Genomic DNA, 27,783 nt, shown 5'->3' with positions numbered 1-27,783 from the left:
AGCCTGTATGAACGACGCAGACTACTTGTATGGCATGTAAGGCTGGTAAAGCAATGGTATGATTATTCATGTCATATAGCTTGTAGATGCAGCCTGCACGTATATCGCATATCGATATAGTTTAATACTGGCCCTATGTTTCGCTTTATGAAGATTTCAAAAAATATCTAAGCCATACGTTTTCTGTCCTATAGCTAATATCAACATTGCAGCTCTTGATACAAGTATGAGTGAAGCAATCCTATATGGATAAAGAAGATTCCTCGTTATCAATTGTTGGTCTCCACCAACAGTGATGCACACTATTCGATGTATTTCTGTATCAATAAGTTCAGTCAGAATCAATGTCAATTATATGTAGCAGAGTCGGGTAAATTCAATAAGATGTCGGACGTATCAGTTTCACTTGAGAAAAATTATGTTCACATCCACTCGTGTCGACGATAAAATTTAGGTAGGCTATCTATTTAAAAGTCGTTACTACCTTTCAATTGTGGCGAATGAACCAAAGACACTTATTTTACGAATAGAAATATCGAAAAAAAGATGATGTACGAATTACCAATCCGGAAACCCGATTCAAATCCTTATGAATATTGTGGAACCGATGAGTGTGGGAGTTCTGTCGCCATTGGCAGCAATGCACCAACAGGTTTGTGGATTTTACCTGGGATATAGTCTGAGTCAAATATTATGTCTAGCCCTCATTTTTTCACACTTCTAGATGTGATGAAGGACAGTAGTCTAGGTGAGATGAGGGGTAAATCGTCGCCAGTCGTCTTGCGTACAGTGACTGTGATTCTTGTGATATCGAATACCGCCCTGATAGCCTTATTTGTGGTGATTTACATAAATTATGAACAGCATAAATTGGATGTTTACCAAGGTAAGTAAACATTTTCATTTTGCAATAACAGACCGAGGTAGCTTGGAAGGAATTATTGGAATAAGTTCACTGTATTGTGATATTTGTATGCTTCACAGATATTCAAAGCGCGAAAGATCTCATAAACTTGAATGCGGAAGATTCGCTAAACAAATTGCAACAGGTAAAATATGTTCATTAGACAAAATATTTCATGAAGCTGGTTTAATCATGCTAACTCGTGAAGTGATTTGATTGCTCAAAACCGATTACATGCCACTTCGGTTCTCCCATGTTTGAATGCGCCTGTTTCTACATCTCAGATTCGAGTCGTTGTAACCTGTAAAATAAACTTTTTGAGACAAATTCAACCCCTTTCTATATTGTCGAATCACAAAACGTTGAAAGAAGCAAGGGTTTGTTTTCAATGCAAATATAGGGTATGATAATGCTGAAGGAGATAGGTTTTCTGGGAAACGGAACTATATGCTCTTTAATCCAATATTTGTGTTAATCGTGCTGGATATGGATGTATATTCAGCCGATTCCGCTTGGTTTGTGCATTTGTTCCCAAACGCAGAAAGCAATCACTTTCACATAATGGCCAGTCGGAGGTCCAAAGCCGTGTAATGTTAGCGGAGCTGGAACTAGATACGGAGCCAGAGCTGTAGCAAGATGCTCGAATAGTAGCTACGGCTCCGATGCATTACATAAGATGCTATGCTACTGCCATTGGCTGAATTCACATAATTTCTCGGTAATTTGGAATCGGGAAAGGAGGACACTTTTTCAAAATTTTCAAGCTTGGAATACCGGAGGGAAATTTTGAGAAAATGGTAGGCTATACTTTTTGTGGTCGTGGTCGGTTGACTAAAAATAAAATAAAAATGTCAACTTTCTCGCTCAGTGCCCAAAATACAGCTTTTTTTTACATTATCAGGTGGTTGACTAAAAAAGGTCAACTTGCCGGCTCAGCTCCCAAAACAGCGTTACTTCAGTGCTGATTTACTATATTTCAGTCGAATCTGCCCTACATTTAACAAAAATTCCCAAAAAAGATCACAAAATCTCAAAAATGCGGACATTTTCAAAAACCTGAAAAAGGAGGACAAATCCTGCTAAAGGTGGACGTATGGTAAACCTATTATAGCCACCCGACTGTGAATTTGTAGTTTTACTCTAGTTACCACCAGGAGCATGTCGGAGACAGTGATGTATTCAATTTCGAGAAGGCAAACAAAGTGCATAATTGTATTGAAATATGAACCAAATATAAGTTCGAAACCATTATATGCAGAAAAGGGGGCGTTCACGCACGTGAAGGCGGCGCTGGTCATGAAATGGGCGATTGGCGGGCGCTGGTTATAAAATTGGGCGGTCGGGGGCGCTGAGAGCGAATGTGGGTGGTGTAGGTTTAGGCAACTGCAGCGTAGTGTTGAAACGATTGGTAAACAATGCAGCTAAATTCGCAGTCAAAATGGAAATCGATTACGTCAGGGTCGTCCGCCTATTTATTTAAATGCACCGGAAAGGTCAATTGTTACATGACATTGTTGATCCTGCTTATCAATGCGCTAATTTAGCAGTCGGCAGATTCCCCCTAGAAATCGTGGTTAATAGTTTGCCGTGAGAACTACGAAATATTTGAGCAACTCACTGCAAGGTGTGACGGCTTTTTTTATATAAACTGTCTTGTGTGATTTTGGTATCTGTTTGAGACGATCGTGGATTTTCCACATGGCTACAACAGTGGCATTCGACATGGCATTCCGGTTGCGAGAAACGATATCGCTTCTACTTGATGGGCATATTTTCTAAAATTTATGAAGAGAATATACCGGTATCCGTTCTTAGAAATGAAGTATCCTGATAATGGTTAAAATGACACAGTCCGGATTTAGTGATAAGCACTGGCGTAGCCAGGGGGGGCGAAGGGGGCGGTCGCCCCCCCCCCCAAATTTTTTGAAAATTTTCGTAAAATCCATAGATATTAGAGTATTTTGGGGCAAATGTATGCAAACTAAAATTTTTCTTCGCGCGATTTGGTGTCCGTTCATGTCTTGATTTTATTATCGGTATCACGAAAAAAAATTATTCCGCAAATACCAAATATTGAATTTAGCTGCATTCTCAATTATGAGAATACAACAGTACCAGTAGATACACTACAGTAGCCCGAGGTTGTTGGGTTGATTGAGTCTGTAGGAGTGTCAGTTAAGTATGGGGGTTGGGGACTGACGGACTGTTAGCTCCGGCAACTTCCGTTCCGGGACGCACGAAGATATATAAAGTAGGCTACATGCGACTCCGCAAAGTGCACTCCAAAGTGCACTCCAAAGTGCACTCCAACCGACCCATGTATTTCGAAGCCTTCGATATAGATTTTCGGGAATTAAATGGCTGGCACCTAATGATCCTGTCCCTGCAATCAGACCCCTCCAACATAAACGCAACTGGCACAGGAAAATATCACCACCTCCCGTTAAAAATTGCTAATTTGAACTTGAACGAGTCTGATCAAAAGAGTTTTTTAATTTGGTCTGGTATGTATCAGCGATTTCAATCTTTAAAGTATAGCGTTAATCTCTACCAGAGGTTACGCCCAAACCGTGCTTCAACGAAGCAATAAGAATGGACACCACTTGCTCATATAGACGTACCAATATTATTGATCAAATACTTTCATTTATTCAAAAAACATTTACGCTCGGCGCGACTAGGGCCGAAATTCACACTGATTGTTCATCACTTTATGTCAGCGATTTGGGCTCGTCCGTGCAACGACCGTCTAATACAAGCTATAGTTGGCAACTGGAAGCTTCCATAGAGTATGTGTGTGTGTGCGTCTAAGAATCGTATGTATAAAGGGTAGTGATGAAATTGCCTATCGCAGGATGTACGGTTCTGCAAGATGTTCCCACGGGAGAGCTCCCCTAAAGTCATAACCCCCCAAAACAAAATAAAAATAAATTGTTTTTCTGGCTACGACCATGCGTGTGCTCGATCTCTTGAGTGGTGACAGCATTCTACTCAAGTCATGAAGTAACAGCAATAAATGACAACTGTCCCGTCCGGCGTCCACCCTCTAGAACAGGGGCGGCCAACCCGTGGCCCGCGAAAAGGTTTTGAGAGGCCCGCGGGTTAAATTTGATTAGCCTGACCGCGAAATTTGGGATTTTGCCGACTAAAATAGCTGACGCATCGGCGTAGCCAGGGGCCAGCCACATTTTCGCAGATCGTCGTATATGTATTTTGTATATATAATGTACAATATTTCGCGCGGCTAGGTCAGGGATCCACACCAAGTCTTCATGTCATAATTGTTATTGATTTTGATCCATATTAATATGAGTATTGTTTTCAACGTTACCTATTATCCGGTACGCTCCTATCGGAAGACTAAAAAAGGTCATCAACATTCAAGTGGCCCGCGCAATGGTTCGTAAGTCTCATGTGGCCCTTTGGCCACCCTGCTCTAGAAACTCTAAATAGTCTTGACGTGTGGTATGAACATATAGCTCAAGATGTATAATTAATTGCCCCCTGAATGTTTGATGACACCACTTCTATCAGCCCTGCCGGTAAATCTGATAATGAAAACGTATTTGCAATATGCAAATACCAATATGATGAACCAATTTCATTCATTACCCATGAAAAATTTTCGCGCTTCGCGCGAAAGTGCTGTCGTCCTGGTTCTCCACAATCATCATTTTATCACATCCGTCTGTGAGTGGAATATATATAACGATCGCCCCAGATGTTGTGTTAATCATCCAATAAGCGCCCAAGTCCATCGATTTTACCTATTTTTCCTTATCTTTAGGGGGGGGTCATTTACTTCATCGAATTTTTCGCCCCCCCCCCCCAAATATTTTTTCTGGCTACGCCCTTGGTAATAAGCCCATGATATTTCACCGAAATTTTGTTACACGTTATTAACGTGAACTGGTCCAATTGGCAAGCTTGCATGATCTACCGATCCGGCTCGAATACCCGATTTTGGTGGAGAAACATAAATATATCATCACAGAAAACTGCACGAGGATGTGGTGATTTAATTCCAGGATATGGAAAGTTTCCGAGCATGAAATAATTGTGGAGCTGATTTATTTAAGTGAAGAACAACTTTGAGTTCAACCCAAAGTTCAATATCTCCAATAAATCGTGCTGGATACACGGTTAAATCGGATATAAATACTCTCATTGGTATCGGGTCAAGTTTTTCGTCGTTGTCCTTTCCCACTCATATCTAACAGAACATGTTTTCAGTGCCGTGATCAAGATTCTGACGCACAAAATAAATCGACTTGACGGTAGGCTACTGGACGTGGAGACTGTAGATTTTAAAATGAGGGTGTTCTTATCAAAGCTCAAACCCTATATAACGAGGATTCTTGAAAACTGCAAGAGGAGACACGCTAACCACAGCATGGCAAGGATAAACTACAAAAAAGTTGCAGCAACGAATTCATTATAATAATGTCATATTATGGCAAGTAATCAGAGGTGGTCAGTAACGAAGTACTTCTACTTTTTCGCAGTACTCAAGTAATTTCCTCTACTTCTGGTACTTACTCAAAGTAGATATGACTCTCGCTACTTCTACTCCTACTTCGTAATCTTTTGTGATCCACGTACTTACTTTCCGCTATTTTCAGTTTGTCAGGTAGAAGTAGTTTAATCCTTCAATCAGGAAGATAGCCTGAGGAATTTCGGGGCTGTTTTCACGGAGTATCAACAATTAAGTTTCATAAACGTTGAGTAAAGCCCAGAATTTACGTCGCGCTTCGCGCGCAGTGGATGCGCAGTAACCAATATGATCTCACGAAAGTAATGGTGAATATGATTTAGGCAGCGGGTTGGCGTGGTTCTGTTTACACCGCATTGTCACCCTTCGCCCATATGAAATATTTCACCACAGTATATATGGCTCATCACAACGTTTGAAACTGATGTTTCGCAATCTAGCATTTACTTATATCATATCGTTATCCAGCAGTCGATGGCGTGTCCTAATCTGGAAAATTGTAATCTGACTTTTTTTTAGTTTTAGAGCTGTTCTAGCATACTAACCTTTGAAACTTTCTGGACTAAAGACATGAAATACATGCTACACTTTTGGAAGTACCATTTATATTTCACTTTCAATTCCCAGTATGACATACTGTGAGTTCTAAGTAATATCAGTTCTTTGGTCTGGATAGCATACATGTTGAAGTATGAAAGCAAGTGTAGAATTTCCGGATTTAGAATTTTCGGATTTACACAATATGGCATTTTTACGATCCACCAATTTTTTTTATTAACGTCTACTAATCGCGCAAAGTGTTTACACCGTATCCTATAAAACTTCTCCGTATTGCTCTTCGACGAAACTACGGGCTGGTCGAGTAAACAGACAATTAGTATCTCATTTCCATATGATTAATAATATCATTTTCATCCCATGATGCGGACGAATGCTTATGCTTACCTCCTGATAGGCATCAATATGAATCAAGCTTGGCACCTTTCGCATCGCTCAATTTGCACCTTTCGTAAATCCATGTGAACGAATTACGATCGTTTTCACGACTACTTACTTACTTGAGTAGATTTCAAGGTATATGAGGTATAATAGTCTCTGCAATTAGAACTCAGACGAGTAGTTGTCCTGGCACAGTACGGAATAGAGAATTGTAAATCGGTGCCAATCTCCTGCATTAGGGCAGTGAATGTAACAGATCGGAAGTAGCTTGCTTGATCACAAATAGCCACTTTAGGCGAGCCAAACATACTAGCATACCCCCACAGAAAAGCATCACTTACGCTTGCTGCGTCACACGTGATCATTGGCACAGCAGTCATGAACCTTGTAAATCTGCACACCACGACAAGCACGTAACGGTATCCCCTGCATTGAGGCAACGGTCCTGCGACGTCAATATTCACGCTCATCCATCTTTTATGCGGAATTGGCAAGTTCGTCAGCTGTGGTCTGTTGTGAATCGTGATCTTGCAAGCTTGGCAGTTGTGGCATTGTTTTGCCCACGATGCTATCTGCTTCCGCATGTCCGGCCAGAAATGAGAACGGCTGATCAGCTCTGCTGTGGATTTCATTCCTGGGTGAGAAAGATTATGAATCATTTTGAAAATACGACGTCTCAGACTGGCGGCAATATACGGCCTAGGCCTTTCCCTATCCGATATTCTGCACCAAATGTGATGTTCATCAAATCTGCGTTTTACCAATCCAATAGACGTTTCCGGCGGCGCGTCAATCAAGGCTTTCAGCTCCCCGTCGTCTTCCTGCGCTCGTGCTATTTCGCCTGTCGAAACTATATCGGCATGGTCAAGAATCACGTTGTTAATGCAAGGGTATGGCTCATTTGGTAATTCATGTTCATCGTCACTCTGCGTGTCATCAATGGAGATCAATTTATCAAGCATTAACTCTGGTCGTGATAAACAATCTGCGACCGTGTTCTCCGCACCCGCAAGTAATTTTAAACATGGATGATAGTCCAATATGATGCAGCGGTATCTATTTTGACGTGCTAGTTTCAAATCACACGTGCTCGAAGTTAGTGTCTGGAACAGCGACTTCGAATCCACAAAAAGATCAAACTCCCTTCCGCGCAAAAACGTATTAAAATGCACCACGCCATTTTTACATGCCAGTAATTCCTTGTCAAAAATGTCATAAAACTTCTGATTCGCTCGAAAGGCTTTGGAGAAAAAGCCCAGGGGTACGAGCTTACCGTCAGGTTCATATTGATGCAATGCGGCCGCCATGGCCGTCAGCGAAGCGTCAGTGTATAACGCTAACCTTGCATTTTTATTCGGGTGTGCTAGCGCGGTCGTCTCGGCAAGCAGCGCTTTGATGGTCTGGAAGCTGGTCTCTGATGCTGTCGTCCATTTTAACCGCTCGTCCTTCTTCGTGCAAGAAGATATCAGGTCATACATAGGTTGTGCTGCTTCGGCAAACCTAGGAATTAAACGATGGTAAAATGCTGCCATTCCACAAAACCGTCTCAGCCCTTTTAACCGTTCGGGGCGAGCAAAGTCCCTGATTGCCGCAGATTTGTCATTAGTCGGCAATATGCCCTCAGGTGTCACCAAATGGCCCAAGAATTCCACTGAACTCAGGCCAAATTGACATTTTTCCGCATTGATAGGAATGCCTACCCGTTCCATAATTGAGAAAACTTCAGTCAATGTGCCAAGATGATGGTCCCAATCGCAAGATCCTACGAGTATGTCGTCCAGGAACACGAAAGTATCCTTCACATCATGGAATAACTGTCTCAAACAAAAGCTGAAGAAGTTAGGACTACAACTGGTCCCCATCGACATGCGTTTAGGGGCATATACGGCAGAACCTACCGCAAAAGCAGCAATCTCTGATGCCCTGTCGCTCATCTTAATGATATAGTAACCGTCCTTGATGTCAATGGCCGAAAATATGGAACAGCCGTACAACTCATTCGTAAAATCGCGGAGATAACTGATAGGATATGCAGTCTTTACTGTCCATTCATTAATCGCACGATAATCAAAGCATATACGACACTCTGCTTTATTTTTCTTTGCGACAATGTGCGCTGGGCTAGAATAAGGCGAGGTACTTTCGACAATCCAACCACGATCTAGCCAAAGTTTCAATTTCTCCTTTACTTGATCGCGATAGTGAAGCGGTATTTTGCGTGCCGGCAATTTGATGATCGGCGCCCCCGGTTTGAGGCAAATGTCAAATTCATATCCTTCTAGCGGCGGACGATTCAAGTTAGTATCAAAAAGGACTTGATATCGCGACAACAACGCGGTGAGCTTCTCATTCTCGCGTTCAATGGTCAGGTTCGAGGCTAATCCTGCCGCTGTAATGCTAGACGTAGCCGTCAAAGTTAGGTTACGTTCCTCGTCAGAAATGGTCTGATTTTTCATATCAATAACCCAACCGAAATGTTTGATAAAATCAGCTCCTATGATGTCATACGGAACCTCAGCTTTCTCAAACGGGAAGGTGTACGTGAAGTCAGAACCAAAAGTCAATGAAATGTATTCTGTGCCAAAGCCGAATAACCTTGTATTGTTGGGACATCTGAAGGCGACCGTAGGCTTAACAGACGCGCAATCCATCATTTTCTTAAAGCAGCGTTCGCTGCCCGAATCCACCAACAACACACATTTAGTAAGCAAATCGCACAAAAACAAAAGATTCGATCCAGTGAATGAAGGGGGGTTCTCAAGCTTTACTTCATTTATTACAGGCATATTTTCAAGCTTGTCACCCCTTATTGAAAATTCTGACTCTTAATAGTCGCGTCAGAGGGGCCATTATCCTTTTCCCAGGTGCATGATGGGGCCGTGCATTTAGTGGCTTTTCGACCGTATCGAAAATGGAACCAGCAATACGGGTGTTCAACCTTGGATTTCTCAACCCCTGCCCTAGAGTCATTTCTTTTGTTCGGCTTCTTACTGTCATTGTAACGCGAATTGGATTGATTACTGTTCACTTTCAATACTTCACGAAATTCCGACCGTAGATCTTCAAACATTTTACGAATACCCTCGGAATGATCACATTTATTCCTAGGTTCCCAGGCCTGTTTGTTCACTGCATTAACACGGTCCGACGCTACAAATGCTGGGGCCAACGGTGAAAGGTTTGAATGAACTGCATTGACATAACCAGTGCCGGTCGGAAGGCTTTCATCCGCGCGCTGAGCAATCGTCAATAATTCGTGTGTATCAACGTCATCACCTTGAGTTACTAGCGATGGTCTCAACCTAAGATCCAACATTTGGATAAAGATAGATCGCCATGATCGTCTGTTGGCCTCACAGTCCACCTGCCCGGACATGTACTCGTTGGTGTAATCGAAAGCTTGCTCAGGCGTCCATCCACCTTTCTTAACCAACGCCATAATGGCTGCAAAATTATTGGCCAATTTTTTTGATTGTGGCATATACCGCTGAAGCAAAGCGCTCTTGGCCTTCTCGTAACTATTCACGTGTTTCGTGTCTAGTCGGCCATTGAATGTCTGTTTAATGATGCCTTGGCCAATGTTGAGCATAACAAACGTTGTTCGTGCCTGATTAGAAGTTATACGAAACGTATCGAACATTACTTCTGCTTGTTCAAAGAATTGCTCAGGATAACGTGTTTCGAATGTGACTTTTTTCAGTTTATTCACAACTTGATGCATTTGACGCTGTAATTCCCGTTCCTGAGCCGTCAAGGGAATTGGTTCAAAATTCCTATTCTGCTGCGGTAATATAACGGCGTCTGTCGAATTTGGTGGTTGCGCTTGACTGGGCCCAACCGATCGCGACTCTATATTATGCACCGGAAATTGTTCACGAACCACGTTCTGCTGCGTTATATTATGCGGTACGGCGTCCAAACTAGGAACTGCAACATGGTCCGCGAAACGCTGGTCAACTCTTGTATCAAAAATGGCATTAGGGGCCATATCCCCTGAAGGATCGCGGATTGTATTAGCCGACGGCGCTATCTGCCTGGTCGGTCTTCTGTGAGTTACATTAGTCAAATCTCCCAATATTGGTCTTGGCGGAAGAGCTATATCGCTTAAAACCACACGATTGACCACGTCTCGATCTCCACGTGGAATAATGCCAGTATTCAAATCAATCTCCGATTCATTCTCGAAACTCGACCTTGAGGAATCACCTGGTCTAGTACCACCTATCGGGCCAGCGGCGTGACCCGACAATACAGACGCACTATCTGTTTCCGGCTGTTTACGACGAGCACCACCGTGAATTTCAGATTTGGTTTCATTTTTTATGCTAGGAGGAACAGCATCTATACTCTGATCAGAAGTACCGGGTATCACAGTTTCCTGTGAAACAATTTTGGCGTTACTGTCCTCAGAGTGAGGTGGGTCCTCATCAGACTTAATTGTAGTATCTGCGTTTGCGCTAGCCATCTCAGGATTGTAAAATATCCTAGTCTACACAGATAATAAATCATACACAATAACAACAATATATGCACACAATAATTATATGTAGCATGCACAATCAACTAGGGACTGCCGTATGAAGTCTATATACCAGAACGGAATAAAGAACACGTCACCTGAGTTGCGAAGTTAAGCGTTTCTTGATGGTAATACGTATCGAGTCTGTGCTGGCGATATATCCAAATAATCTCGTTCAAAGCACCATGTGACAGTATGGTTATATGAGGTATAATAGTCTCTGCAATTAGAACTCAGACGAGTAGTTGTCCTGACGTAGGCTGCACTCTGTCTGTACTTAACTGAGAGATAGAACGTCCTCTTCGACCGCTGTCGTATCGTGAACTCTTCAGACGAATATATTGTTCAACACAGTCTATTTATTGTACGTAATTTCAGTAGGTTTAGCATGAATCTCCTCGAAATTGCTATCGCACGAGTTTATAAATGGTCGATATTATCGTAATAGGAAATTACGTCACTTACGCATAAGGCGTGCAATACACTGTTGTGACACGCCCAAGACACACCGTTACTTCCTTGCACGTAGAGTGGACATGGCCAACGACAGACGAAGGGTATCTGCGAAATTTGATTTTTCACGACGTAGATATTGTATATGACACTCTGAATGTGGCCTTGAGATCTGACCAGACTGATTTGTCACAATGTGCCCCCAATAAAGGGCATTGCCGTAACCAATTGGCCACTGTAGTTTGGGATTCCGGCGCATTGACTAGATACCGTTGCCCAACAGTGCTGATAGGAAAGAATTCACGAGTTGTGATCCATTATGGACAGCGTTATCCATATGCGACAAGAATTGAAATGCCGACATTGGGACTGAGTTTTAGGTCACGGAAATCGTGTCAATCGGAGACCACGAGATGTATCAGGAAAACCCCGATCATATGTCTCGTCAACGATTTTTTCGTCGTACCGAAACGTTGTAAAGATGGAGATATGCGAAGGTTATCGATTGGGCAGCCGGCCGCAAGTTCTAATCGTACAACTCCAAGCATGCGCCTACTCCTTGCAACTATACAAGAGGTAAAAGATCAATCTGATTTTCGGTACCGAAGTCTGGTGTCCAATTTGAACGCATTTGAATGTAACGCTGAGCAACAGATGTTTGCAATCCAAAAGTCGCTGATACCGCTCAATACGAACGCCGCATTATACTTGACGCCAACCAAAGGGCGCCCCCGGTTTCGTCAAGCAGGCGATGTAATACAGGCTGAACAATGTTTTAGACAGACTGTCGTAGTACAGGATAATTTGTTCTTGCCAGGCGGTAGACTATCTGCGCGACCAATTGTAAGGTTCGGCCTAAACTTATCACGAATGGCCACCTTAGTAGATAATGGAACGGCATACTTGGGTCCGGTAACTTTAGATCTCGGCTCGAAAAACACGACGAAAATTTTTAAAGTAGGGAAGTCATTTTTCAAATTTCAAAATGGCTTGTTAATTTCGCGGAACGCGTCGGTTACTGAGTTAAAATTCTCAATGCATGACGGGTTAGATAGTGTTATAGAATCGACACATCCGGTGAATCTAACTGAAACGTTTTTAGATATTTTCAGTAAAATAGACCCTTCACTTGGTACGGATTATGACAGTGTGTTGGCTCATATGTCCCATAGCATGTTGTTAGTTCAAAAATTGCGTGAATTATCGGCCTCCCACTTAGCTAATCGTAGTATAATCGGCGATCACGTCGACGCCGACCCTTCACTGCCAGTTAAGATTGTTTATGAAGCTTTTAGGGGCAGCATCTTGTACATTTTGGCTAGTGTAACGAGCCCAATTGTCCAGTACATTTTGATTTTTTGTCTGTTGAACGCTATGATCTGGGGATTGTATTTAAGTTGTAAATTATTTTGTTCGAAACGTGCTGTAAAGCGTAAGTCCTTTCATGACAGACGTACTGCCGTGTTGAAGTCTATTTCAGGACCGGTGAACACGTTGCGACAGCGATTTTCGAAACGCGCGGGAAGCGGTGCTCCGGTGGAAACACGTGGCGTACCCTCTGATCGGAACATTGAATTGCGATCGATCGATACGGACGGAAATATGCCGGGGGATCTGAATGACGGGAATGTCTCGGATGCCAGCACCAGATGTCATACTGTCGATATTGGTACCGAACAGCCGCTTTTGCAGCACGAAGAAACGGTAACCGAACTGACCGATGGTGCACAGCTCTCGCCCCAAGTCTCCCTGGATGTCAACCAGGGGGATCAAATAGTACCTTCCTCACTGGTACACGATCGAATGCCTGATACCGTTCCGACCCGTCACGATTCAACGTCGGCTTCGCGAGTATCGCCGCCCCCAGAGAAGAAACCCCCGGCCATAGTAAGACCTGTTTCGCCGATGAATTCAGGCATCCGCCCTGCCACGTGTGAGTAAACGGAGGAGCACCGCACACGCGTTTTTGGTTTAGATAGACGTCGATTCTATCAAACCTAAATTGTACTAGCGAAGTACAATTGTCGTATGTAACGACCACATTGTATATAAGAGTGGTCATGGACTGTTGTTAAAGTTGGATAGCCTCTCAGACTTGGCTGGTGTGTAACACTTGAGCGAGCCTACTGAGATGTAAATTGTGTATAATTTTTTTGTGTTAGGCTTAATGTAGTTAGTTGTAGGCTACCTATTCTAGTGTGTTAATCTGGATTTTTCGTAGTGTTGGATTACTATTTCTTGTTCAGTAAGCTGGATTGTATTGTGATCTGATAGGCTAACTTGTATATTATAAAAGCTGTAGAAAACTTGTTCATCTCTCTCGTAAATTAGCGTCTGGACTTGTTTGATAAGTGGTTTTGTTAGGCTAGTGTATTACTGTTGTGACACCTTCGTTCTAATTACTTCCGCTCATTGCATGTCCGCTCCCTCAAAGGGGGGATGGTGTAACGGTGTGTCTTGGGCGTGTCACAACAGTGTATTGCACGCCTTATGCGTAAGTGACGTAATTTCCTATTACGATAATATCGACCATTTATAAACTCGTGCGATAGCAATTTCGAGGAGATTCATGCTAAACCTACTGAAATTACGTACAATAAATAGACTGTGTTGAACAATATATTCGTCTGAAGAGTTCACGATACGACAGCGGTCGAAGAGGACGTTCTATCTCTCAGTTAAGTACAGACAGAGTGCAGCCTACGTCAGGACAACTACTCGTCTGAGTTCTAATTGCAGAGACTATTATACCTCATATAACCATACTGTCACATCAGTCAATTCTACATCTACTTCAAGTAGTTTGAGGTTGCTTGTGTGGGAAGTACTTCTACTCGGACTTGAGTAGATTTTTTCGTCGCTACTTCTACTTCTACTTGAGTTGCTTTCTTGACTACTTTGACCACCTCTACAAGTAATTCGTATTTAGTAGGCCCACCTATAACCTGATTCGTTATTGATTGCAGCAGCATTCATGTTCAACTTTCCGCTTTTTGTATTGCTTTGGACTACTCATTGTGGATGAGTAAAGACCGATAGTTATGAAAGATTTGCAACTAAGTGCGCATATAGAGGACGAATCTACATAACACACGCACGAATCGTTTTTTCCAAGTACAGCACTGAAAGCTCTTCTCTAAAATCACAATTGTGATCCGAACTCACTCATTTTCGTTTTGATTGTATTGGAAATTTAGCAACCGAAGAGTTTCAAAATGCGTGCAGGCTCCTAGGTTGGACTATAGTACTAACAACAAAATAGGAAAATGCAACATTAAGACTATAACTTGATCAACTTCATCATAAAATGTATTTAGAAAAGTTCAATCAAGTCACTCTAGTTATTTGGTTTGTTGCTGCACTTTCGTATCAATATTTCTAACACGTTTCTCGATGCCGTCGCGGGCTGCGCAAACTGTTGTCGTGGGCCGTAGTTTGTCCACCCTTGGGTTAGCTCCACTCAGTGAGTTGCTGAGAAAAAATGAAACAGGATACGAGATGGAAAAAGCAACAAACTCTGAAGGCCAAAAGATTCATAACCTTTTGTTCTTTGATGATCTGAAACTGTACGCGAAATCCGATGCGGACCTTAATAACCAAATGAAAATTGTTCATGAGTTTTCGGAATATAAAAATGAAATCATTTTGTCCAGCCCTATGTATAAGGCCGGGTCCGCTACTCGTTGTTAACGATGCTTCGCTATGGCCTTATATTAGTCATTGAATGAATATCAACGTTTTATCTATATTTATTCCGTTCGTTTCCTTCAGATTCAAGCTAACATTGTTGATGGCGTGTCTCCGCTTTATTCCTCGTTGGGATGGATCAGGTCGGGGCACTTGTTCTACAAATGCTTTGCCGACGTCAATGCCAACTATTCCACCGCATATAGCGATTGTCAGAATTACTGGGGAAGACTGGCATCAAAAGTACTTAGAGTTCCAATGGTTGCAAAGTAAGCTTCAGTAGGGCCTAGTGTTAGCTATATATATGTGGAACTTTGGGTGCTTAGTCTTTTACCAATTATCCTTGAATTATCCTTGTACATTTTGGCAACTAACGGAGCTATTTCATGTAAAACATAACCAGGAAAATGTCTTCTGAAATTCCTGAGTTTCAATATGGTACAGACTAGGACATGGGCCGGCAACCTTTTGTGTGCAGCGTGCCAAATAATCAAAACATGTCAAATTTTTACTAACTTGCGTGCCAAACATTCAATTTAATAATATTGAACGTTTCAAGCAAAGAATACCACGTACCGTTTTTCTGCAGATGGCAACGGCATCCGTTACGCCAGTGATTCTTGAATTATTAGTCGCGAACGGAACGCATTTTGGTCGCTACTGTACCCAACCTGTCGCCTACATGTACGCTGTCCAAGTCCACTGTGTTCGGTACCATATACATTAAGTGACAGGCCAATCAGTGTTGTTACGGTGATATGGTCTGATGATGATGGAAAATGTGCCCAACCCTGTATCATTCAAGTCGCTTTGGTGTCACATTAAGGTTGTTTTGACACTAGATTTGTCTGCAAGGGTCGCGGTAAAGCGGTGAAAGTTGTCGTTGCTCGTCCAGATATATTGGAATCGCTTGCACACCAGACGAAACTAAAAGAATATCGCCGTCTACGAACACAATAACAAATTCGCATTTCGACACGGGACACATCATTTTCCTCGGTGGGTCTCATTCGATACGTGCGACTCAAGCTGCGGGCACTGGACTGTTCGGGGCTGGTCAGTTCGGCGCTTTCGCCGCCAATGTTCACTGGTCATATCAATGTCAAACGTTTTGATGGGCATACGGCGGTTATTTAGTTTCAAGGTTTATCGCTGCCAATGATACGCCGCACGGGAGTCGCATGGTCGTATGTTGTCCGAAACTTTATGTCCGGGTCGTATCATCTATAGCGTGAAAATGCCCAGCGCCAGAATGCCGGTTCATAAGTTGCGCTCCCGTAGGCTGCACAGTGAACACTCCCAGACTAAAGCATCCAAATGGTTTCATACGATATTCGGTTGACATTTTTTTCATAACTGCTAAAATGGTTGGCTCATTTCTGCACATTATGCAGATCTTTTAAAAACACTTTCTATCTACACATATATTTATTTATGGGGGTTCCCACATTATAATCAAGACATCAGGTTCCAATAAATCGCGCGAAGCGCGGAAAGTAATTTCAATATAAGTGAAATCAGCCCTAAACGACTCCATTTTATGAGGATTTACTAAATAATTTTTGAACGTCTACGAGCTTTGTACATTTTGCAAATTGTGTTACACTTTTTGCAAAAACATGGTCTCAATATGTCGTTTGCGTGAAATCATTTGGCGTGCCATGAAAAATCATCTCGCGTGCCAAAAATGGTACGCATGCCTGGGTTTGGTGACCCCTGGACTAGGACGTCCCAAATTGGGGTCGTGACAGCTATATGGTTGGGTAATTAATGTCAGGGGATACAGAGCATACTAACTCCATATAAGTACTGCACATGATGCTTGTAGCGGGTGTGTAGCAGCTCAGAATTGTGAGTGTAGGTCTATAACTAACCGTAGCAATGAAGAGGTGATTAAAATCTAGTAATACGCTTAACGGTAGCATAAGCCTCCGGCAAAGGGTGTTGGGTAAGCGGTAGAGCCAAATTGCAGTTGGACTGAGACAAGCATTTTTTTCATATCAACACGAAAATGCCGAACACCAATTTCATTTGTGTCCAATGTTCCCTATAAGCTGCGCGCGTGCACGATTGTGCATTGCTGCCACGGTCTCTGCGCACAGAAAATCTAAGCTGTACACAAAAAGCCGAAGGGATGACTTTTGTTAGTCGTTACGAACTTTTGTACAAGGGGCCACGCAGTGAGTTGGTGAGTGCGTGCAGATTCGCGAATATTAGAGGAAACATTATTTGTGTCTGTGACATTTCGGTTTGCCAATGATGTCAGTTCAGGTTACCTAATAAAAATGTCCGAGGACCCGCAAAGTCTGCATTGGACTGAAGCCGATTAGACGTGTATCATATCTAAAGGATGACACATGGTAGGTGCTTCAAACCTGGATGGCATGACCTTTTTTCAGATGGGGATTTAATAAAAATGAATAACAACAGACAGAAACTAAAATTTAATGGAACTACTGGTACAGTGCTGTACCAGTAGTTCCATTAAATATTAGTTTATGTCTGTTGTTATTCATGTTTTTGTTATTCAACAAGTTGCGTCTTGATCTTGAGTCAACTTTCTTTGTTATACTTTTAGAGTTAGTATTATTGTAATAGTTTGTATTTTAAATCTGCTCAATGGATCCACTCCTGCTAAACGAAGGAAGCATGATGAGTGTGCAAGCAACAATGTGTTTTATGTTGAGCACTGCTGACTAGAGCAGGGGTTCTTAAATTATGGGTGGCGACTGCACCAGAGCGATAGTTTTCTAAATATGTATGTAATATTTGTTGAATTTATTACAGCTGCGATATACTAGTTTGTAGATTCGAAGTCTCTGCATTGGGTACTATAAGATATTAACCAGACACGCAGAAAACTTGTAACACTACGGCATGATCGTGAAAATGTGTCGACCTCTGTATCACACAAATTGGTTTGAATTTAGCATCACTCTTATCCGACACTGCTTTCTTTGAAAAACACCGTCGGACACCGTTCGCAGGCTTTAAAGTGTAGTAGGGGTGTGCATAACCCTGGTGTGGGACTATGAGACACATTTATTTCGAGGCCAACCCCTTCCGTGCCGGAACGCATAAAACAAGAAGTTTTGGCCAACGAATGGATGGGGAAATGTCCGGTACCAACAAGATCCGCACCGATAAAACCTTGGCGAAAATAGACCGCCGCTTGTTGACCAAAACCTTGGATACTAATATGTCAGGTCGTCGAAATGGTCGACACCGGCACAGATCCTTCCTCCCAATTTGAATTAGTGTGCGAAATAATTTTTCCATCAAGCTGCGTTTCGTAACACTGTCGTCAGCGAGCTCGTTATTTCATACACGCCCGTAAAACGTAGCATACAAATATTAAAAATGCGTTCTTTTTGATGTGTGAGGCTTGCGTCGCGAGATAACCACTAAACTCAGATTTAGGTCGTGGCCTTATAATCACTAGACTAGTGTATAAACCTGTTATTCAATTGCAATAATGCTTCTTAATTTTTCAAAAGGTTGAAAAATAGAGTGTTCCTATAATTCTGTAACATTTTCAAAGGGGCCACGTTGTTAAAAAGGTTGAGATCAACTGATATATAGACAGAAGCAAACGCTCTCTTTTAAGTTTTGGAGATATCAGGGTCATTTTTCCAGATCTAATAAAAACCCTTTACGATGTAAATTGTGTTAAAAATTGTATTTGTCGTATCAAAGAATACCTTTATTAAGCTATTCTATATATTGTATGGATGGTGTGAACGTTAGGTTCGCGTTCGCGTTCTGTGTGTGAACCTCGGAAATTTAGAGGTTCGCGTTCACACCGGAACCTTGGTAGGTTCTGCACTGTGAACCTTTTCGATAAATTGTAATTTGCACTTCATTATAAGATCTTCTGGTTCACATTTATTGCATATCAACTGCGGGTCACTCTATATGCATGGCGGTGGCAGCATAAGAAATAAACACTAAACGAGCATGCAACTTGACAACCTTAAAAGTTTTACTTGTTTTTTGTTACAAAAAATTTCTCGAAATATCCAGCTTTCAGTTTGTGAATATTTAGTGACTCTTTGCTGTGAGCTCGACCCGCAATCACACAACATCACGAGCGCTATACGTAGTCAGCGAATGATTCTTATTTAACCAATCAATGACATTGATATCGTTTTCTGATGTAAAAATCGAGCGGGCGTAGGGGGTCAATCTTGACTTCATATCTTTACTGTATCATTAAAACCAAATTCGTGCGATTAAGGTGCTGGCTATACTGCTATTTAACTTGTTGTTTATTATGCTATCGGTAGCGAGTATAGAAAGTAGAAACCCGTTTCACACTCTGCTCAATATCAATGTAGCAATACTCGAACTCCGAACACATTGTCCGGTCTGGCTAAGACCGTTAAGGCGTAAGCTTATATTCCCTGCTAAGTTTTAGTCGAAATTGTTGGCAAAGCGACGGAATGTACTGATTTTATGAGATTATTATATCGTTTGATAGCAGCGGTTGATACATTTAGCGACGTTTAAAACGCGAATATGTACTTCGGCAATGTGACATTATGTGGCCCGAGTCTTCGCTAGGTATCGTGTACACTGTACATTAATATAGGCCAGTGCTCTTCAACCTTTTTCGACGTTGTACACCCTTTTAACATTTGCTCAAAACTCGTACACCCCTGTTCATTAGGGGTCTTCAAAAATGACTTTTTTTATCAAATCGTACTGGCTACTTGATAAAATTGTTAGTTTACCTAACTTAAGCCTACACACCAAATTTGGTTCAATTCCAACCAGTAGCCGCCTTGCTACGGGAGAAGAAAGTTTCTATTTATTATATGAAAATAAATAACGATAAATTTGATTTTTTTCTGTTTACCCCATGAAAGTATTAGGTTGTCTATAAAAACGATGTTCTTCAAATTTGGTTCAATTCCGACCAGTAGAAGCGGAGTTATTGCCGTCAAAAAATTTGGATTCGAATAAAATAGTATTTGGTCACAACAGAGTCTATTCGCAGCCAGTTAGGCCACCAACCACGCAAATTGGAATATATTTCGTGTCAGAGCAAAAACAGCATGACATTAAGAACGATAGTCAACCTAAATGTAACAGTATTGGGGAGAGAGTAGGTAAAGCTACTGCTGCAGAAGCGGTAATTCAGATCAGCGATGATAGCAGGCGCACCAGCCTACTGCGTATCAGGCCTGACCCACACACAGTCGATAGTAGCACATGGGCTGCAAGAGATGTCAGTAACTTCGCAGATCGTATGCCGCTATACACAGTCTATTGTCGCTAATTTACATCACTAATACCAAAATACTAAATTGCAAATGTATGGCGAAATATTGGACATACAATGGCCATTTTAAAACAAAAGGGTTTCGATTTCAACATGGAAGCTGTTTCGACCCTGGCTGGCTACGTCACTTCATTTATGTGCACCGCGGTATTTATTAACGTCGGGTAAGAAGTACAGTTTCAAAAAGTCTGAGCTATGGCGGTGGTTTCCTCAAAAATCACTAAAATACAAATGACTAGCTGAACACCTGTATGTTAACTGCATACTATCCAACACCAAACGGAACCATTGGTCTATTGCCGACGGCTAAACGAATACAAGAAATATTTGCTTATGACATCACAATCAAGCGGTGTACAGTATACACTTGAGATAACATCGTACCATATTGCAGACTTGGAGAACTAGATAATTCTAGTTGTTTAATTTCACTAAATTAGAGCGAAATGCCAGTATTCTAATTCTAATCTAATTTGTGAAATGCTATTATGTTCTAATTCTAATTCCAATCTAATTTGTGAAATCCTCTTATGCTCTAGTTCTAATTCTAATCGAATTTGTAACTTGTTCTTATGCTTTAATTTTAATTCTAATCTAATTTATTGTTTTCCTGAAAACGCCTCTTTGTCCGAGGCATTTTCCAGCGAATTAACAAGAATATCTCACTCGCGCAAAAAAATCCAGTGCCAAACCGCCATCGCATTACTTACAATGTACAGGCATGGTAGTAATTGCGACAAAAGATAGCAATGTTGGCATAGTAGCTTGTAGTCTGCGAACAACATTCTAGTTTCGATCACAAGTGGAAGTGGAAAAATATTTCGAAGCAGAGAGTGAGAGCATGGACATGGCATGTTTTGAGTTGCTGGAAAAGAGAAAATCGTTTTCCTCATCTCAAGGCTGCTGCTCGAGACAGGACTGGAACATCAGCTCCGCCGGAAATAGTTTTCAGCCATACAGGAGAACTCAAAAGTGCAGGGGTCGCCAACTCAAAAAATTGCGGGTCACTTTTTAAAACTTTCTAGAGGCCGTCGTCGCAAGAATGCGATATCGAGACAAAATAGGCCACACATTTGGTAAAGTGCTTTTTTTTTAAAACGTTAGTGCAACGCCATGCTCACTTACATAAGCGATGGTCATGGCTACCACAAAAGAAGTAATATTTTATTGAGTAGTACAAATACAACAAGAAATATCATGATCATAAACCTCATTATATTTTGAGCTATGAGCTGCGTACGATGCCTGACCAGTGACCAGCAGTGACCACGCTTTCAAATCAATTTCAGCATTTCAAATGCTTTACTTCGCGTTCTTCCAAAATCACAAATCATATCACCGGCCGCATGTTGTTGACCTCTGGTATAGTGCAGAAGGAGACAAGCTTGGTGTTAAGACGTTAACCATTCTCATGTTCGCGAGAATGCACTGCGATTCGATATGAACTGAACTCGATTTGGCGGTAATTCTATTTCTCATTCTAAATTTCATTCAATGTCAAAGTTTTTGCGAATTCAGTAATTCTAATTCTAATTCTAATCTAATTTGGAAAAGAACCGAGTAGCTTTAATTCTAATTTCAATCTAATTTGGAAAAAGCTGTGTAGCTCTAATTCTAATTCTAATCTAATTTGGAGAAATTGTGTAGCTCTAATTCTAATTCTAATCTAATCTGGAAAAAATGTTCAGCTCTAATTCCAAAGCTAATCTAATTTGGAAAAGCTGAAAATTTTCTAGTTGTCCAAGTCTGCCATATTGCTCATTTACCTGTGCGTCAACCTGTACTGACCCATAAACCTGCCTTTGTGATAGCTAGCCATCGGCTCATTGTAATTCGGATCTGGTACACCCCTGTACACCCCATCCGAGTGGTACACCCTTTGCAAATTCTGGTACACCCTAGGGTGTACGACAACCCCGGTTGAAGAGCACTGATATAGGCTATCACTTCATTGAAAGATAGGGTTGGAATTAGCAATATGACGTCACGAGGTTCACGTTCGTGTTCACACAGAACCTTTCAAAAAGGTTCGCGTTCACACGAACCCGAACCTTTGAGAGGTCCACACCATCAATATTGTATAGCGCATGATACTGCTTCGTGATTGTTGATGAATCATTTATAGTTTGCTATTCGAACATTCCTGATAATCAGATGTAATTGACTCCCGTGGGGTAGCCTAGCAGAAACGTACTATTTTTTGTGAATTAAATACTGTTGTTTACAAATGTTTACAAGTATACAAATGGAGCCCAAGCCGCAGGTAATATAATCTCTTCGCACAACGTTGTCGGTCTTTGCATAAAAGTTTCGATTCAACTAATACAATAACGTACATTAAATTAGCCATTAAACGTGAATATTCGGTAACTGAAAATCCCTGTCAATCATCGATGGTAGGGAAAGCGCTGTGTGAAGGCCCGAATACACTACTTAGGCTATATGTCCCTAACCACAGACATTCATGTATCGCATCAATAAGTTGTATACCAGCTAAATACATTCGTCCCCATATATAGTTCCGGGACGGGACAAGAGAATAATAACATACCCTGGTCACGATGTAAATAACTGATGGTTCCTTCTTCAGAAATATACTAAAGAACAAATGTCGAGGAGCGTGGATAGGATTTGATGATCTTCAAACAGAGGGAGACTGGATCTGGTCGGATGGGGGAGTGATGGAAAACATCACCACAGAGTGGGCTCAAAACGAGCCCAACGATCTGGATGGACAAGAGGATTGCGCACATATTTCGAGTTTATCTCGAGATGCTGAGAAACTACTTCTCAATGACATAAATTGCGCAAGGAAATTTACGTACATCTGTGAAATCGAGATTTAGAAAGCTTTTAATCTGGAACAACAATAACATTAAAGATGGGCAGACAAACCTTTCAACTTGTATGACTTCTAGTTTTCAACAGCTAGCTTCGGGTGAAAGTAGCGGGCGATTTCACTTTGGGTAGTTTTCTATCAATAAATCGCCTATGCTTAGATGTAGGACTTACATAGATAAGCATAGCAGCATAACATAGATAAGCATAACAAAACTTCTCGGGGTGATATTCTTTAATATATTGAAGTCAAGTCACAAATATTTATCAGGAGGTAGTGAAATGAATGACGTCACAATTGTCCTATTCAAAAATTTGGAGCAACTTTCACGCCTTTGCATTCCGCTGGCTATGTAACTGTTTCCATACCAGTTTTGATACCTATGTATGTGATTATCTCCTAATATCGCCTCTCTATCTCTAATAATTTCACCTATCGCATGAGCGATTACGCTTTTATATAGGCTTCTTGCTGTTGCCATTGTGCGTGCGCGTACATAGCACCTACATCGCATGAATTGTTAGAGTGATAGAGATTAAGCTAGTCTGTGCGACTGTTCTTTTGTATTTCAGTTTTATCATTTATTGCGGTATTTAACTTATGAATAAATGCAAAGTTGCACAGTATGGAGCTATGGAGTTTGAATAAGTAAACAGTTATCGAACAATCCAATCGAATAAAAGCGGATAATTAGCATTGTTGATCAGAATTACAAAGTACAAACGAAGAACAGCACTTAAATTGCCAACTGATTACCCAAAAACACTATAGTCACGTGATCATAAATTAAATGAGAGCAAATAACATACGCATCTCTAGCAGTAGATATCAGGAATTATGTGATATTTTGTTAGCCATGTTATATCCTGTTTTAAATGTTTCGCATATTTCAGTGCGTTGAAGTAAGGAGGTGTTTCTACTATTTCGAGGGACCCGAGTGGATTTTGTCAATTTGCCCGAGAGGTTATGTTATTGACTACTTCCACTTCTACGTGAGCAGTCTCTAGGCGAACTTACTTTTAAAATTTAGATTTTGATAAGTAGAAAAGAGTTGAATGTTAGTCTGCATCACTTTTATGAGTTAAGGTGTCATAAGAACTACGTGAAATAACCCGTGCATCACAGTGACCACAGTCCACATGCATAGTTTCAATGATTTCTATGTCTACAGTGCCATTATTGTCTATCAGTAATTTGGAGAAAGTCGCGAAAGTAGGCTAGTTAAATCGGATTAACCGCTGCTATGAGTATGCGTCCTCCGTAAATCACATAAACGAAACTTTCAGGTAGCAAATTGTAATGAGTCAAATACACTAATCCTTATGGATATATGTCTCGGGGTTGCACTGGGTTGTGTTTACCTGTATCAACCTTTTGGGGATTTAATGGGGCGGTACACGAAAGCAGGCCCCACTACATCCCTCTGGGATCTATTTCCTATGGATTGGTGTATTAGGATAATTTTTCACCCGTATGGTAGGGTCTGATGGTAGAATTTGGTAACTGAAAGGGCTGTTGACCTGATATACTCTACGTTAGCGGGAAAAATCAGCTAAATATACGAGTTTCATTTACAAGCACGGGGCTATATAGGCTGAATTCGCTATCGGGCACTCCATACTACCACTTGTAAGATTCTTTGAGGCAAAAGCTACCACCACAAACATAATCAACCAATTACCTTTCTCATCGTTTACGACGTCGCGCTAAAGGGCTATTAGCTCATCGGGTAGCGTCAGGGTTGTAATGACTCGTGACTCGACTCGAGTCCGGCTCGAATCAAGATTTTTGTATGAGTCGACTTGACTCGAGTCATTTTCTCAAACTATGGAAATGACTTGACTCGACTCGATTCAATCTGTGTATTGACTCGACTTGGACTCAATTCATTGCGCATGACTCGAACCAAGTCATATCTCTCGAGACTCAGACGGCCAAGACCGACATTTCATGGTAATTTCGAAGAACAGTAAGTAACAGCCCTATTGGGATTTCGTCTATTGGTCTGGTGCTTGAAAATGCGACCAGAAACTGTTAAAATTGAGTAAAATTGTATATTATAAATGCGAACCATTTCATATCACCAAACAGAGTTATAAAAGTGGGTTTAACAAGACTAAGTGGAAACTGAGCAGGCAACATAATGACTTAAGTCCTGGACTCGGGTCATAACCATGACTCGAACTCGAACCTCTGCTCGATGACTTGTACTCGGACTTTATTATTATTATTATTATTTATTAATAAAAGCATGTTATGGTGCTTATAACAGCATGGTCTTTTGCACCACGTGACAACATAACTTGCAAATACAGTACATGAAACTCTCAGTCAGAAGTCAAATATAAATAATTATATATGGCGTCCCGATGATGTTACAAAATCGATTACGTGTTGTAATATATTGGTGTCTGTCAATAAGTTTTCCAAGTCGAATGGTATTCTCTTTCGATGCGCACGGTTTCTTAGTATTTGTCTGCGCTGTTCTAGTGTCGGACAATCCATCAAAAAATGGCGCACGTCTTCGATGACTCCACAATGGGCACACAAGGGTGTCGAAGACACCCCTATTCTGTGGAGATGTCCATTTAATCCGCAGTGTCCCGTTCGTAACCGGAATAACGTAGATTCATTTTTTCTCGAGGCTTGTCTTGGAATTGTCGTGTCGATTGTCGGCTGGTATTGTCGATACGTTGCTCCCTGGTCAGTACTTTGGTATTGTCCATTCCAGATCGACTTGCAATGGCGGAACATTAACGTTGTCGCGTCTGTTAGTGGTAAATCGTAGGTCGTGATTTCATTTGCGATGTTTGCGGCTTCTCTTGCAAGTCGATCTGCAATTTCGTTGTCTCTGACGCCGGAATGCCCGGGTATCCACGCAATTGTAGTTGACATGCTTCTATTCTTCAAGCGATGTCCTATTTCCACGATTTCATTGATTATGAAGTGTCGAGCTGAACGGAAATTGTGTAAGGAATGCAGAGCACTTAGGCAATCTGTTAAAATGATGGAGTCAGTAATGTTGTTTTGGTCAATCCAATTCAAGGCACATTTAATGGCACATAATTCTGCTGTAAATGACGAGAAATTGCGGTGAGCAGCGTGAGCAATTCTCAGGTCAATACTTGGCACATATACCGAGTATCCGGATCCATTCGCGGTCTTCGACCCATCTGTGAATATAGTCACTGAGTTAGTGTAGTAAGCATCTAGAAACTCCCTGACTTCGATGGCTATCATGTAGCAAGGTGACTCGCGGGATAACGATCTCGACAGGGTTGAATCAACTACGGGAGGATGAATAGTCCAAGGGGCAATTAATAACGTCTCGTTTCCTCGGATGGTCGCATTTTGGTCGAGTGTCGAGCTTCTAGTAAAGGAATTGAAAGTTCTGAATCGGTTATTCAATAGCGTGTACATATCTTCCCAGCTGTTCTCTGTCAAGCCGCGGTTAGGATGATCTCGTTGGTGCAATAGATTCAATCGGTATTTTAGGCACAGATACAGGTGCCTTACCTCGAGTGGCATTTCATTGCAGGTTGCCTCAATTGCACATATAGGCGTACTCACCATACCCCCACTGCACAGTCGTAATGCCTTGTTGTTGATTGTCTTGATCTTTTTCAGATACGTCTGCGGAGCGAAGAAGTATGCCTCTATTCCGTAATCAATTACAGATCTAATCAGTGTCCTGTAGAGTATTAGTAGAGTGTGAGTTGATGCGCCCCAATCCGTCCCTGTTAATAGTTTGAGAAGGTTCATGCGTTTGTTGCATTTGCCTGATATATAGTCAATATGAGATTTGTAGTTGAGTCGTCCGTCAAAAATAACTCCCAGGTACTTGTATGTACGTTCATAGGAAATCTTGTTTTTTCCTAAAAATAGATCAGGATAAACTATTTTTCGTTTTCTCGTGAAAAGCAAAGCCACTGTTTTTTCCTTGGAGATGGTAAATCCCCAAATATCGCACCATCGACTTATTGCGTCTAGTGCCGTTTGTAGTTCAGAGGAAGTCTTTTCAATATCCATCCCCGATTCCCATATAGCGATATCATCAGCAAATAATCCAATGTTCGTGGACACCATCTGCGGAAGATCGTTAGTCATTATTGTAAAGAGAAGAGGGCTCAACACGCTTCCCTGTTGAATACCATTTTGCAATTCTAATTTGTCGGACAAAGCTGCTCCAATGCGTACTTGAAATGTTCGATCATTTAAAAAATTTTGCAACCAATGCAACATTTTACCCTTGACACCCAGGTTTGACAATTTGTGGATAACCGCTCCTCTCCACACGGTATCGTATGCTTTTTTGATATCAAGGAATACTGCAATCGCTGATCGCCCATTGTGTATTGCTTTGTTGACGGAGTCATGCAAACCCAAAACATGATCAAGTGCACGTCTACCGCGGCGAAAGCCGCATTGTGATGTATCAAGAAGTTTCTTACTTTCGAGATGCCAGGATAGTCGACTAGATATCATAGTTTCCATGACCTTGCAGAAATGACTTGTTAGTGCGATTGGGCGATAAGAATTCGGATCACTTGGCTCTTTACAATTCTTTAGTATTGGTACGATAATGGCGTGTTTCCAGGTCTCTGGTATTTGTCCTGATAACCAAGAGAAATTAATTATTTCCAACATTTTGCACTTACTATCGGGA

General features: G+C 41.5%; 1 protein-coding gene across 1 annotated transcript; it reads left to right on the top strand.

The window, feature by feature from the left end:
• Positions 1-213: 213 nt before the first annotated feature.
• On the top strand, positions 214-23,609 carry LOC145448460 (uncharacterized). Its single transcript, XM_080326848.1, has 5 exons — positions 214-652; positions 725-886; positions 985-1,049; positions 15,079-15,263; positions 22,869-23,609. The coding sequence occupies exons 1-5, from the start codon at positions 547-549 to the stop codon at positions 23,122-23,124; spliced, it is 774 nt and encodes a 257-aa protein (XP_080182974.1). The 5' UTR covers positions 214-546; the 3' UTR covers positions 23,125-23,609.
• The last annotated feature ends 4,174 nt before the right edge of the window (positions 23,610-27,783 follow it).

Source organism: Botryllus schlosseri, chromosome 10 (genome assembly GCF_051294905.1).
Source record: "Botryllus schlosseri isolate E-star chromosome 10, Bs_hap1, whole genome shotgun sequence".
In the NCBI taxonomy this organism is placed as follows: Eukaryota; Metazoa; Chordata; class Ascidiacea; order Stolidobranchia; family Styelidae; genus Botryllus; species Botryllus schlosseri.
Note: the sequence above shows the minus strand (reverse complement) of the source record. Positions and strands in the feature narration are given on the sequence as shown.

Excerpts from the sequence above, each read along its gene's own strand:
- LOC145448460 (XM_080326848.1), top strand. The coding sequence starts at position 547 with ATGATGTACGAATTACCAATCCGGAAACCCGATTCAAATCCTTATGAA. Across the intron at positions 653-724 it reads TGGCAGCAATGCACCAACAG|ATGTGATGAAGGACAGTAGT; the intron begins GTTTGTGGATTT and ends TCACACTTCTAG. Across the intron at positions 15,264-22,868 it reads AGAGTTCCAATGGTTGCAAA|AAATATACTAAAGAACAAAT; the intron begins GTAAGCTTCAGT and ends TTCCTTCTTCAG.